At 34.5% G+C, this 14,935-nt stretch overlaps 2 protein-coding genes across 2 annotated transcripts; one reads left to right on the forward strand and one right to left on the reverse strand.

The window, feature by feature from the left end:
• The first annotated feature begins 8,837 nt into the window (after positions 1–8,837).
• Positions 8,838–10,808, forward strand: LOC121732264 (NADH-ubiquinone oxidoreductase subunit 8). Its single transcript, XM_042122087.1, has 5 exons — positions 8,838–8,971; positions 9,127–9,344; positions 9,732–9,872; positions 10,068–10,166; positions 10,484–10,808. Exons 1-5 carry the CDS (start codon positions 8,935–8,937, stop codon positions 10,643–10,645), a joined length of 657 nt encoding a protein of 218 aa, XP_041978021.1. The 5' UTR covers positions 8,838–8,934; the 3' UTR covers positions 10,646–10,808.
• A 960-nt stretch (positions 10,809–11,768) lies between these two features.
• Positions 11,769–14,680, reverse strand: LOC121732263 (deoxynucleoside kinase-like). Its single transcript, XM_042122086.1, has 5 exons — positions 14,450–14,680; positions 14,157–14,326; positions 13,597–13,733; positions 13,124–13,218; positions 11,769–12,342 (listed from the first exon to the last, which is right to left on the reverse strand). The coding sequence occupies exons 1-5, from the start codon at positions 14,591–14,593 to the stop codon at positions 12,196–12,198; spliced, it is 693 nt and encodes a 230-aa protein (XP_041978020.1). The 5' UTR covers positions 14,594–14,680; the 3' UTR covers positions 11,769–12,195.
• Positions 14,681–14,935: the final 255 nt, after the last annotated feature.

The raw sequence follows: 14,935 nt of genomic DNA on the forward strand, positions 1-14,935 counted from the left end.
TATGTTAGAAACTACTCAAAAACCTTCAGAAAAGTTTGTAAAGCTGCTAAAGCCCTATATATAAAAAATAAAATTAAAAACTCTAAAAATAAAATCAAAACAACATGGCAGGTAATAGCGGGTGAGACTGGAAATGTCACCTGTCGTAGCTCTGATTTTGAACTATACTTTGAAAATAAAAAGATTACTAATGATCAAGAAGTTGCGACGGTCTTTGAAAAGTTTTTTGCTGACATTCCGGTCTCAACGACAAAAAATTTAAATTCTTCGTCTGAAGCTGCCGAAAAGCTACTCAGAGACAATGTAAAGGAATGTGATGTCAATTTTAAGTTTAGAGAAATTAACCCCAGAGATATTATTGATACCTTTAAATTGTTGAGTATCAAAAATACTGCTGATCTCTGGGGCATGTCCACAAAAATTATTAAATCAATAATTGACATCGTAGCTCCTCATTTAGCAATGATTTTCAATGACTGTATAAAAAATGGTGTTTTTCCTGACTTAATGAAGCATAGCAAGATTGTTCCTTTATTCAAAGCCGGAACTAAATCGGATCCCACGAATTTCAGGCCTATATCAATTCTACCGACCTTTAGTAAAATATTTGAAAAAATTATTTTAAAACAATTACTAGTACATTTTAATTCTAATAATTTATTACATGATAATCAATACGGATTTACTAAGGGTCGATCCACAACGGATGCTGGTATAGGACTCCTTTGCAGTATTTTTGAGGCTTGGGAGGAGTCGCAGGATGCCTTAGGTGTTTTTTGCGATCTCTCCAAAGCCTTCGATTGTGTTGAGCATGCTACATTGATCAGGAAATTGCGCCACTACGGAATTAAAGACTCTGCTCTCAGCCTTTTGACTTCTTACCTTAAAAATAGGACTCAAAGGGTTGAGGTTAATAGTAAAAGGTCCAAAGGAACCAAAATAGAATTAGGTGTCCCACAGGGATCTATATTAGGCCCATTTCTTTTTCTCATCTATATAAATGACTTACCTTATCTAGTTAAGGATAATAATAATGAGATAGTGCTTTTTGCTGATGACACTTCACTTATTTTTAAAGTGAAGCGACAACAGTCGAACTACGACGAGGTAAACAGTGCTCTCTCAAAAATAGTACATTGGTTTAATGTTAATAACTTACTTTTAAATTCTAGTAAAACAAAATGTATAAAGTTTACTTTGCCCAATGTTAGGCAAGTCCAAACCAATGTAGTATTAAATGATGAGAAGATGAATTTGGTAGACAACACTGTATTCTTAGGTATTACACTTGATAGTAAATTACAGTGGGGTCCTCACATTGTTAATCTTGCAGGTAGGCTCAGTTCTGCAGCATATGCAGTCAGAAAAATTAGGGAAATTTCTGACGAAGATACGGCACGATTAGTATATTTTAGTTATTTTCATAGTAGGATGTCATATGGAATCCTTTTATGGGGAAACGCTGCCGACATTAATACAATATTTGTGCTGCAGAAGCGAGCCATACGTTCTATTTATAAAATGTCTGCTTTAGAATCTCTGAGAGATAAATTTAAAGAAATTGGTATTCTAACTGTTGCTTCTCAATACATTTTGGATAATGTAATATATGTTAGAAAAAATATAAGTAAATTTAAAGTTAAAAGTGACATTCACTCTAGGAATACTAGAAATAAGCACAAGCTAGATATGCCGGTGATCAGACTTAGTAAAGTCAGTAAATCTTTTAAAGGTCAATGTATACGCCTTTACAACAAAATCCCAGAAAACGTTCAAAATCTTTCCATTAATAAATTTAAAAAAGTAGTTAAAGAACGTTTGTGTGCCAAAGCCTATTATAAGGTCAATGATTTCATAAACGATGGCACACCTTGGGAGTAGGATGGCTTCTTGCAAGGCTACTTCTTCATTATTATAGGACTTACAATTATGTATGTGGATATTGTATATAATATTTAGTTACAAAATTGTAAACTTTATTTTAAAAGATTAATTTTGTCTCACTTTTTTTGGTAAAAAAGTGGGCCCCGTGCGAGTTTCTTACGCCGGTTCTTCTCGCCGGGTTAGTTCCCGAACCGGTGGTAGGCATCATGTAGGACTTTCTGAAAACATTTATTTTAAATTTATTCAGAAATAAAACAATTTTGATTTGATTTGATTTGATTTGTCACCAATACAGTAGTAACATTTTATTTCGTTCAGATATTAAATTAATAGTATTCGTTACCAATTTAATACATCAATTTATAATTTTAATGAAAAAATGATCAAAGGGGACTAAATATAAATATTGATTATTTTAACTTTAATTAAGTGTTTTATCTACAATTATGCTAGCCATAAGCCAGCTATTAAACCAGAGCTGATTATTCAGTGGTTATTTTTTTTAAGAATAAATATTAATTATTTTAACTTTAATTAAGTGTTTTATCTACTATTCTGCTAGCCATAAGCCAGCTATTTTAAACCAGCGCTGATTGTTCAGTGGTAATTATTTTAAACAATAAATATTGATTATTTTGACTTTAATTGTTTTATTTACTACTCTGCTAAAAATTTTATTTAAATATAATTTATACTACCAGTGGAAATTTAGAACCTTGGGAGTCTAGTTAAGTAGCAGAATCTTTTGGTTGAAACGATGATGACAACCCTAATTTTTTATTTGAACTTAATGCAATTTTCTAGTAACATAATATGATTTATTGGTGATCTCTTTAAATTGGTTTGCTTAAATACTTATTAGGACACACCTATTATAATACATACAAAAACATTTATTTGGTACTAGACCTTATATCTCAGGATTTTAGGTGATTTATTGTGGAACTGATTTTGCATTGTTTGGTGACTACATTTTGGTGAGATAGACAGACTATTTTGAGGACAAACCCTATTATTTAAGAAACACAAAACTAATTAAATTGGTGATAGCTTAAATGATACCCTTTTTAAAATGTTGTATATTTATCGAGTTTTTGAGAAAAACCTAACTTGGCGATGATTCCGCGTCGTCCTTTTTCACCTGGCATATGATAGACTGGCGTGAGTGTGAAGAGAGAAGGACGATATTTGATTTTTTGAGTTAGTCGCCCTCTTAAGTTGTGTTTTATTTGCCAATTCCGCGGTTTGTTTGTACACTAGGTACGTTTTAGTTTGTTACAGCAGTCTCAATAGCCGCGTACTGACCAAGCGATCGGCCTTGCGAGGCAGCCTCGGACATTTGCCGCAATACGCATGCCGCGTGATGCGCTTTGGTCTGTAAGTTTTCTAATCCGAGGCTGCCTCCCGCAGCAAGGCCGAGCCACCGTAAGGCTCAGCCAGCATCGACTCTCAGTTTAACTTGAAACGCGCAACTAACACGCAACGAATAAGCGAGGCAAAGCATTATCGTCTTCAGTGAGCACGGCAAACGTATCGAGGCGCCTTTGAGCATCGGCAAAACCGACAGCGCTCGGCTCAGGCCGGGCGAGGCACGTGTCTTGAGTCTTGACCTCAGAACAGAAAAAAATCGGTGGTATTGACCGACCGAGGAATTGCCTCGCGAGGCTGCTCGCTCAATAAGTACGCGACTAATGATGTGATTAATCACTAAATTATTCAGTCTAAACTATTAGCTTTTTCAAATTTCTATATTATACTAGGTATCCTAATTTTAAAACCTATTACATATTTTGTGTAATGTATTCTGTTGCAATGTTTTTGAATTCTTAAACAATAAAAACAAAACGAAATTATATTTTGTATGTTCAAGATACCATCGTATGCCTGATGCCCCCCGTAACTCAATCATATTGGAGTGTCTGAGAAAAAATATATTGTAATCGTAACGAATAAGTAACAGGTCCATTGAAATATCAGCTCTAAAAAATAAATGGTAGCGTTTATTTTCGTATAGTTAAAGATACTTTCGATATCAATGTATGAGGAAAAAATTAATGGTAACAGTATTAGGGCCGGGACACATACACACGATACGACGTCATGTCGTACCACGATGCGGCGACGTTTCGCGATGCGACGCGACTCTACGACGAACATCGTAAAAAAATACGTCGCGACACCGTTAAACTAGCCACGATACACGGCACGACGCCGTCGATACAATGCAGGGTCAATTGTCGCAGTTAATTTCTTTGAATTTTGAATAACACGCATCGTGAGTTTCTATGACGTGACGTCGTGCCGTGTATCGTGGCACGTTACGATGTCACGACGTAGTTTTTACGATGCTCGTCGTAGATTGCCAGGACGCGACGTCGCATCATGAAACGACGCCGCATCGTGGTACGACACTACGTCGTATCGTGTTTATGTGTTCCGGCCCTTAAGCTATCATTGAAATCACAAAAGAATGATATTATACGCAATATTAATATGAATCGCGTTCATGTTACATTTCATTTTTATAATGTTATTATTAAATTATTTTGCCCTTTTCGTCGTTTTTGAGATTAGTCTTGAGCAAACATACTCACTTTATACTAAGTATGTATTGTATAATTAACGCCTCCGTGGTCTAGTGGTATATAGCGCAGCTCTTGACTCGGAGGTCGTGGGTTCGATTCCCGCGTTGGAAACATGTTATTTCCAGGTTTGGTTAGGACAATGCAGGCTGATCACCTGATTGTCTGACAAGTAAGATGATCCATGCGTCGGATGGGCATGTAAAAAGTGGGTCCTGCGCCTGATCTCTCACCGGTCGTGTCGGTCTTCCGTCCCACTGGGTTATAAGAGTAAAGGAATAGAGAGTGCTCTTGTGTACTGCGAACACACTTGGGCACTATAAAATTACTCCTGCGTAGCTGGCCTGGTTTCAATGAAACCGGCCACCGTCACCGAAACCGGTGTGGGAGCTATTATTATTATTATTATTATTAGTATTGTATAAAGTGGCATAACCGACAAGGACAAGACATTATTTAACTATAACATCTGTATATGCTGTGGATATTTTATAGTTTAGATGTCATAACTCATCTTCTTCTTATATATAAAATTCTCGTGTCACAATATTAGGCCGCGTACTCCTCCGAAACGGCTTTACTGATTTTGACCAAATTTTATAATTATTATGCATATTCATTGGGTCTGAGAATCGGCTACTAGGTACTTATTCTATTGATAAGTGCATTTGCTGAATAAATAATAGTAAATTATTACAACTCGAGACTGACGGCGACCATTGTTTGTGCGACGGGATAGCGATGGACGTTGCCATGGTGACATACTTATTTAGTCACTTCAATAAAATAATACGGGCGAAATACTATGGCAAAGAAACGTTTTCCGGGACAGCTAGTAATATTATAGAATTAAAACGATTTGCGCTATTTCTCATGATGGTCCTCAAAGCCGGATTATACTAAAACTAGCCGATTTCACAACGATTATTATAGATTACACAAAAAAGTCTAATAGTGTATTAAGTACTAAAACTGGCTTAAGCTACTAAAAATCATTCTTCTTGGAGTTCTTGGCAGAAATAATATTTAAAAATAAATTATACTAGACCGTGTTACAAAACTAAGTGATAATACTTTAGGGTACATAATATTGTGTCCCTTGTATAGAGTTTACTGTGAAAGTAGTAGCGCTGAAAGATCAGTTTTTTTTTGTATGGGCTTTTGTATGTATTTTCCCATAAAAAAGATAAAAAATACTCATTAGCTTTGTCCACACTGTGCCTTTTTCTGTTCATCAAGGGCATGCGTTATAGTGCAGTAAACAGCGAACGTGAGGCATGCCCGCGACGCATGCCCTCTGACCGTATCCAAAAAACAAAAATGACAATGTTGGCGTTGCGTTCGTTGACGCATTCAATTATTGAATGCGCCAAAACGAAAGTTGAATGAAAGAAGATGACGAAAATTGAAGACGAAAGCGCATAGTGTGGATATAGCTTTTCAGCGCTGCTATTGTCACAGCGCAATCTATATACCTATTTACACCCTAAAGTATATCACTTAGTTTTGTTACACCCTGTATAAAAAGAGGATAATATTATGGGTGCTTTCAAATGTGTTTTAAATGACAACACTCTTACCGGTCTATTGTTTACTAAGAATCTCTTTGTATCGCCAAAAAACTAATTGGGAGGGCCTCATTAACAAAAGGACCTAACAGCCGGTAACAGCCAGCAATCAAGGATGCACCGATCCTCGCGTCGTGCACGGAAATGTAAACCCTATCCACCGTGACCTAGAAACTAAAATGGCGCGAACGCAAACACCGAGCTTTACAAACAATAAAATGAAACAAACACAAAATTTCACACACCCATTGTTCCACTGACAATGGGATGTCAACAGCCATTCAGCCAAACTGTAGGCATTGTACGGATCCTATTTCTGGGGCTGGAAGAAAAAAGGGTCAAGTCAAAACTTGTTTTTATTAGGGCCTTATCACACTGGCGATTAACGAGCGATTTGAAAGCGACGCGACTGCGCAGCGCACACGCCGCGATGAATGACGCCGCGATTGCGCGGCGTTAGGGTATGTTATTCGAATATTCGAATACTCGTTTTATTCGAATATTCGACGATTTTATTATTCGAATATTCGCCAAATTATTTTTCGAATAATTCGAATAGTAAAAATATTTTTTATTTTTGTTTAAAATGCTTTCAAACATAAAATTATCATGGAATAAGAACATAATTAAGTTTATTTCAGAAAAATAATATTATTTTTGAATATTCTACATCTTCAATGATAATAGAAATATGTTTTTAGTCTAACTAATGACTAATGAGTATACGACCATTCATCGTCGCCGTTGACCATGTTTTAGAAACGTCTAATAAATTCATTTGCATGTTTTAGGCAAAAATTGGTGGACGCACCTTAACATACACTAGGTATGTACCAAAATATCCTTTTAATTTTCGCAGTCGGGCAAAACTACAAAAGGATAGTGCGGCTACAACGGAAGCTTATAAGTTATACTTAACGAGCTTGACAAACAATGAGTTCATTATACCTAATGAACCTGAATAATTATATTATTAATACACTGGTAATATACCACTATGAATAGGTGCAACATACTATTATATTGTATTATACTAAAACTCTCACTTGAATAAATCATGTTCCGTTTCAAAGCTTTTCGCTAGGTACGTTGCAACTCTAGCAAACTACTGTTGCCTGTTGGGTTTGTTCATTACCTACATAGGTTCTCTCCAAAGACCTTTAAAACCTAGTTCGCTCATTCGTACATTAATCAAAATAGAAACTGTAAATACGTAGTTTATATCATCCTAGGAACCTGCCGGGTATCAGTTATTATCTACGATTATATTTTAAACTAGCTGTTGCCCGCGACTTCGTCCGCGTATACTGCATACAAAAAAAGTAAAATATATCATCCTCCTTTTTGGAAGTCGGTTAAAAAGTAGCCTAAGCTGTTATTCCTTAGGTACTCCATCAGCTATCTGCCAAAAAAAGTCCCGTCAAAATAGCTCCAGCCATTTCGGAGATTCGCCGGAAGTTCGGAACAAACAGACAGACAGACAGACATACAGACAAAAATTGTAAAAAATGTTGTTTTGGTGTATATAGCGCATATATACATTCATAATATGCATGTAGTAAAAAACGGTTCTTTTAATATTATAACAAACAGACACTCCAATTTTATTAATAATTATTTGTATAGATAACTAAGATTTTTATTAAGTTTTTTTTTTAAATAAGAGTAAGAACAGCACTAAAACGACTTTATTTCATTAATATTATAAATTATTTCTCGGACTCTGAAACTGGGAAATTAAACTAAGTTTCCCGTTTATTTTTTGCGTTCATAATTTCCTCTATGTTTTCATCCTTTTGGCGTACCGTTACACACGTCTTTGCGGTGTGTACTTAGCGCTATTCATTACTCAGACGGACGGACTCTTACATCAGAATAATAACAATTTAAAGACATACGTCTTTAAATTGTTATTATTCTGATTTTTTTTTATATAGGTAGACCAATAGGTAGACAAAAATATAATCCCCCTTACTAATAAACGCTGTAAGTAAGTATATGCTTTGAATAGTTATACTTATACAGTGTTTTGTCTTCTTCAATCCAATTTCATCAATGTGAATATAAATTACTTATATTATAAGAAATACTTTTGTATTGTATTGTAATTAAAAAATACACTTGTGTGACAGGAACAAAGCACTGTATAACTATTCAAAGCTTATACAAAACCCTATTAGAAGGGGGTAAATCTTTACCTGGTTATAAACCTTGTAAGTTGTAGGTATTAGTCGTGTTCGTTTCCTTTTTTCAATGCACATTGCGCATGCGCAAAGTTAAAAATTAGTGTCGAGTGTCATGTTCTAAAATCTGACAGAAATTGTTAGTATTTTATTGGATTGGCATTTTAGAACATGAAACTCAATTATGAAGTTGACTGTCAGCTGCCAAGCTGCGAAAAAATTAAACGAATACGGCTATTCAGTTGGTATTCAGTGCCTTGACATTTAAACGATGACTTGCCGTCAAATGTATTAACCATTAGATATTCGTTATCGTGCACAAGTGTGGGAAAGTGATGCAATATCCAGAAACCTGCTCTTTTGTGTTCCCTCCAAAACTCCATCGAAAGTTTCAGTAAAGCGTCTATCACTTTATTGAATCGACTGACTTGACTTCTTGACTGTATTGACTTTATACTTAGACTTTGACTAGACTCTGCTTTAGACCTGACTGACCTGACGATAATATAGAAAAAATTGTACCTATTCAGAATATTGTTTTCCCGCCATAATATTTTACTCGACACGGTTATAGCCGAAGTGCCATGATAAGAAGAAAAAAAAAACGTCAAAGTGAATGTTGCAAAAGAAAACTCAATGTCAAAACATTTATTGACAAAATTCGAAAGCCAACATCGGAATTGGAATTTTATTTTCTAATAATTAATAATAGTGACGATGTCGTTGGTGAAATTATTTTCGCTTACATCTAGAGGTAAATAGCTGCAAATTGCAAAATTAATTTCAGTGCACAAAAATCTATTAGTTACGCAACCTAACATAACCTACACGAAATATATAAATAATAACTAAAGACGCATTAAATCGGCATATTATGTACTTGTGTTATTTATAACGTTCTTATTTTAGTGCGAGCTGCAAACGCTAGCAGCTCCCTCGTCCGATATGCTTCAAGTTCTGAGGGAAAATCTGAGAAAGTGTACCCACCTAAGGATCCTGGATTTATCTATGTTAATGCTGAGGAACAGGACATGAGTTTCAAAGCTATGACTGACAGAGCAGCCCAGACGATCTTTTGGACGGAACTCGCCCGTGGCTTTGCTGTGACACTGGCTCATCTTTTTAAGGTAGGTTTTTAAAGTGTTCGCCGATTACCTACCTACTGACTGTGTTGATGTTTTATTTATAGCTTTAAAGTTAATTGCTTATTTGTTCTTCTGGTGTATTAGCTACATTTTTATAAAGTTTTATTTTTATTAATTCATTAGTTATTGTATAAAATAGTGACAAATAAACAGCAAAATGTTTGTTTAATATAAAACAATAATATTACTTACTGTTATAAATCTACACTTTTTAAATAATACAGTATTCACAGAAAAAAAATTGCTGACTCAAAATAATCTAGTTTAGTCTTTTAACTAAATGTGATCATTTTCTTGTCAGTCCATAAAATTATTGAAACTACCAAGTTGTTACTATATCAAGTAACAATATTTTTTTAATACTTACAGGAACCAGCAACAATAAACTATCCATTTGAGAAGGGACCTCTGTCTCCGAGGTTCAGGGGCGAACATGCTCTGCGTCGGTACCCATCTGGTGAGGAGAGATGCATCGCCTGCAAGCTCTGCGAGGCTATTTGCCCTGCACAGGTTTGATTCTTTACATTGTCATTGCAGGCTAGTGATGGTCCTACTGGAAACAGGGGTAGCTTATATCTTGCAGTCAACCGATACAATGAAAATAATAATAACTTTTGTCATTAAAGATTAGTTAAAACTTACATGATGTATCCTGATTTCAAGATGATAGACACAAAAACTTATAAACCAATGTTTTTTTTTCAGGCTATAACAATTGAAGCTGAGGAGCGTAAAGATGGTTCCAGAAGGACCACCCGCTACGATATTGACATGACCAAGTGTATTTACTGTGGATTTTGCCAGGCATGTTGAATTTAATACCAAATTAAGGTCACTCAGTAGTAAAATAAATTTTCTGTTTGATATTGTTATGGAATCATTAAAAAAAGTAAGGAAACTGCAAAAAGGGAAAAGAGCAAATCCGGCTTTAAAACAATGTGTGATCAAATTCCCAAAATGATACTAATATTCTCCAGTATACTAACACTAATGCAAAAGAACCTAAAAATATACATTAATTAATTTTAAAAATATTATACAAATGCAATGCAGGGATTGCTTGTTTTCAAAAAGTTATAAAGTGAAGTTGTTCTTTGATTCAAAACATTTTGTGTCCGCAGGAGGCATGCCCAGTAGATGCCATAGTTGAGGGACCCAACTTTGAATTCTCAACGGAAACCCACGAGGAACTGCTTTACAACAAGGAGAAGTTGCTAGCCAACGGAGACAAATGGGAGAGTGAAATCGCTTCCAACATTAGAGCAGATCATCTGTACCGTTAGGCGAAATCATTTCTTAGAATCAATATTTTAAAATGATCTTGGAGAATCTGACCAACTGTTAAAATATCTGAAAATCAATTGTAAATATCCATTCTCCAAAATCATCTTAAAAATTAGTCATTTTTAATTTATGTGATAAATAAACAGAAGTAATAATGTTAAATGGTATTTTGCTCTGCGCTATAATAATACGACTATAAAGTGTGACTCCTGACAAAATTCAGAATCACAATCTGCATGATTTTCTGAGTTCAACCTCATTCACAGGATGCAGTCCTCATATTTTTAACCGACTTCCAAAAAGGAGGAGGTTATATGTTACATACTCAACTCCAAGCAGGCCCTCTGCTGCTCTATTTATAAAATAAAACTATTTTTAATTGTCATTAATATGATATATTTAACCTTATTTGAAAATCAAAACCAATAAAAATATAATTTTTTTTCAGTCAATTACCATGATTATAATTAATTTATAAGTATAAAAATAGTATAATTTATTGGTCAAAAAAATCTTAAACACAACTAAATTGATAGATAAATATTTACATACCTACTACAAAAGCCAGCATGCTACAAAAGTCATTGTGCTAAGTTATGTAAGGAGGATATTAGATTATCATATATATTGGATCCGAGATCATTGAGTCAATGATATTGGATAATGTAATATAGACATATGATTCATTTCCTCCTTGATCATAGATTTTTGACATTTGCTGAGAGATTGGATCCAATACGGTCATAGAAATAGGTGTTGCCAGTTATTTAATATAAAAAAGAGTTTTTAATTTCTTGTTTGTTAATATGTTTCAAATAATGTAATGTAATTATTTTTCTAATTATATACTTGGATTATCTTGCTGAAATAACAAAAAACAAGCCATATTAAAAATGACGATGTCTTTTGACAAATCGAATTCTCTGAGATCTAGTAACCCTGACGTCAATACCTGTCAGCGTTAGCGCTCTCCATTGGCTATTGAAACCACATATGACGTAAAATAGGATCAATGAAATATGATAATGTAATATGTAGATATGATCAAATGATCATATATATTGGATCCTATATATGATCATAGAAATGATCCAATATAAATGATAATGTAATACCCCCCTAAGTAAGTATTATTTTTTAAATAAAAATAAATAATCCTAGATAAGTTACTTAATACTCTTAAAATGGATAGATGGATGGATTAATATCCAAATTCTAAAGGAACAGTAAGTCGAGCTTAATATAATTAAACTTTAAAGTCATTGTACTACTCGTAAAATTTCCAAAAAAAAAAAAACTAATAAGTTCTATTAAATGTCAAGTCATTAAGTATGTTAATTATTAAAAACTAACCAACCCTTGCTATGTCACAGCCCAGGATTTATAATTAGGGCGTTATAGGCCACGGCCTTAGTGTGGCATCCTAGAGGCCCTACAGTACAGTAGTGTCAGTAGTTTGAGCATCATAGGAAAGGTATATTTTTTCTAAAGTATACTAAAAACAACAGATATAACTGAGGTAGCTGCGGTACCAACAAACTATATGAAATCAATTAGTATGGTTTCCCCCTAGTATCTTATAGCTGTATCTCTCTAAATCTGCGATGACTTGGTCCAAGCTTCTATCAGCATCGATAGTCAGCACCTCACAGCCCACGTCTGGAGAACTAAGCCAATTCTCGTAGGATTCGTGAACCTGAAATGGATTTGAAAGAATATTAGTTTGTGGTCATAGGCAGAAATAATAAAAATAAAAAGGTGGTATAATATGTTATTTGTTTAGGTATAATAATACTACAGATTACACAATAATACACACAAAAGTCAACCTATTATACATAATTATTATATTTTTTATGCAAATTGTGTTAGTAATGTTACTCATGCTCAATTATGCCAAGGAAGAGTCATAGGAATATGAGTACATAACTGCATAATAAATATAATTATATATAACCACTTATAAATCCTCCTGTTGCAGTCACATAAAAATTTGCCACGTTATAGAGAATTCAGCAATGCTTCTAATACTGATATTAGCCAAACCTTCATATTTTCAGTAAACATATTATTGTTATCCTCTAATTATTTAATTGTACAGACACACTAATGCTGCGGCCGCACATGCGCATATCGTCACGAAGCTTCGTGATATGAGACAATACCATTGGACAATACACGCAGATTGTCTAATGGACGTATCGTTTTAAGCACGAAGCACTACGCGGGTGCGGCCCGGACATTAATCTATTTGATAATATTATGTAAAACTAGACGATGTCCGCAACTCTGTTGTGCCAAAATTCGTCTATCGCGTGGAAACTGTAAATTTTTTCGCGATAAAAAGTATCCTATATCCTTTCTTGGGGCTCGGCATATCTCCATACCAAATTTCAGCAAAATCGTTTCAGCAGTTTGGACGTGAGTAGGTAACAGACAGACACACTTTCAAATTTATAATATAAATATGGATGTACCTGTTCTAAATATTCCAATGGCACCTCTGCCTCTTCAGCTCTACCTCTCTTCATCATTCTCTCCCAAACTATTTTTGGATTTGTCTTTAAATATACTGTAAAGAAATATTTTAAATTTATTCTTCCGAGAATGTGTGACAGTTTTTTTCTTAATGTGATACAGTAATATAATTTCAGTTGGTTTAAAGACCAAAACATGATGTAATAATATGAGATAATAAAAAATATATTATGTTCTTACTAGCCATTACAATAACCTAACAGGGAGAAATACAAGGCTGCTTAATTTTAATCCATAAAATGTTAGACACAGCCTTGGATTTATAAAAAGGCCACTATAGGCCACATCCTAGGGGTGGCAGCATCCATAATTACGGATTTTGTACATGGGGCAGCACAAATAAAGTGGCCTACCCTCAATAAAATTGGCACTGGATAGACCCCAAAAGAGGAATAGCAAAAGTAAACTTTACCTATAAGATCTAAGGAGATGTCTAAATTCTTCTCCGTGTAGTCAAACCATTCTAGAAGTACCTGGTACTCCGCTTCTTCTAGGAAATTCTGTTTCTTGGCATTCTCTACAAAACAGTGCCTGCTGTTTTGTACTGATCTGTAAATGTTATAAATGAACGTTAATTCATCAAGTCCCATACGGTCACCGGTGACTGAGACACAATAGAAATTCTATTGTGTAAAAAAGCTAGCTAGCAATTACTATCAACAAGCTACAAAATTATTATCGAAGCTAATCTTACTCACTCTCTCTAACTAGTAACTTGAGAGACAAGGAAAACCCTTAGGGCCTAAGGGATAAGTTATTCTCCTTTGTAAATAGATATTTAATATTTACATAATACATTTAATTATACTATACCTTTGTATTCAAATTAGGAGGATGCTGCAGTGGCTAATAAAATATTTCTATCACATGTCTAATGTGTAGAAATGTAATAGAAAAAATATTTCTTCAGAAGTAAAACAGTCGCAGCAATGAATCATAATACAAATACAACCGTACATAAGAATCAAATACCTTTCAAACATTTTGACGGTGATGTTAGAGTTGCTGGGTGGACTTGTCTGGATCTTCAGCCTGCTGAGGTGGACATAATGTTGAAAGGCGAAGCTCCACTGGTTCATGTCACTGTACAGCAGTCCCAGTAGATTGTGACCGCTCACATCCCGCCACTCTTTTATCGGCTCCTATAATTTGAGTAGTCTGTGTAGAAACCGATGAATTAGAAGCTAAGTGTTACTGCTAACTATAAAGAATTTTTCAGCATTTCTCTCTCTTCAAAGAATTGTAATAGGGTTAAAATCACTTACAGGATGGGATTCCACATTTTTATACTTGTGAAAATGTTTTATGCACGTTGACTTTCCAGATCCAATATTCCCTTCTATCGATACTCTAAATGGCCGCTTAGAGGCTGTCCGTATTGAGTTTGATATTGTTTTTATATTAGGCATTTTAAGTTTTGGAATAAGAAATTTCGTTTATAACCACTTTTTAATTGATCTTACAATTTCGTGTTTATTTTTCGACAAATTGACGCAAATTTGGCGCCAAATGTGACACTTGATTTTTTTTATAAAATTTGAATTCATCGAATACACTGAGCTCCTCTGGCAGGTATTAAGGGCCCCGAAGACGATCAAACGGTTTGAAAGAAAGAAAGAAAGAAAAATAAATTTATTTGGTATTTAGCATCTTACAAAAATAATTCTTAACTACTAATACTATCCTATGTAATACCAAATTGGTTCCCATTCAGCAATGTTGCGAACGGATCCGCAACGCTGATTTTCAAT

The sequence above is a fragment of the Aricia agestis genome, chromosome 12, assembly GCF_905147365.1.
Source record: "Aricia agestis chromosome 12, ilAriAges1.1, whole genome shotgun sequence".
NCBI classification, from domain to species: Eukaryota; Metazoa; Arthropoda; class Insecta; order Lepidoptera; family Lycaenidae; genus Aricia; species Aricia agestis.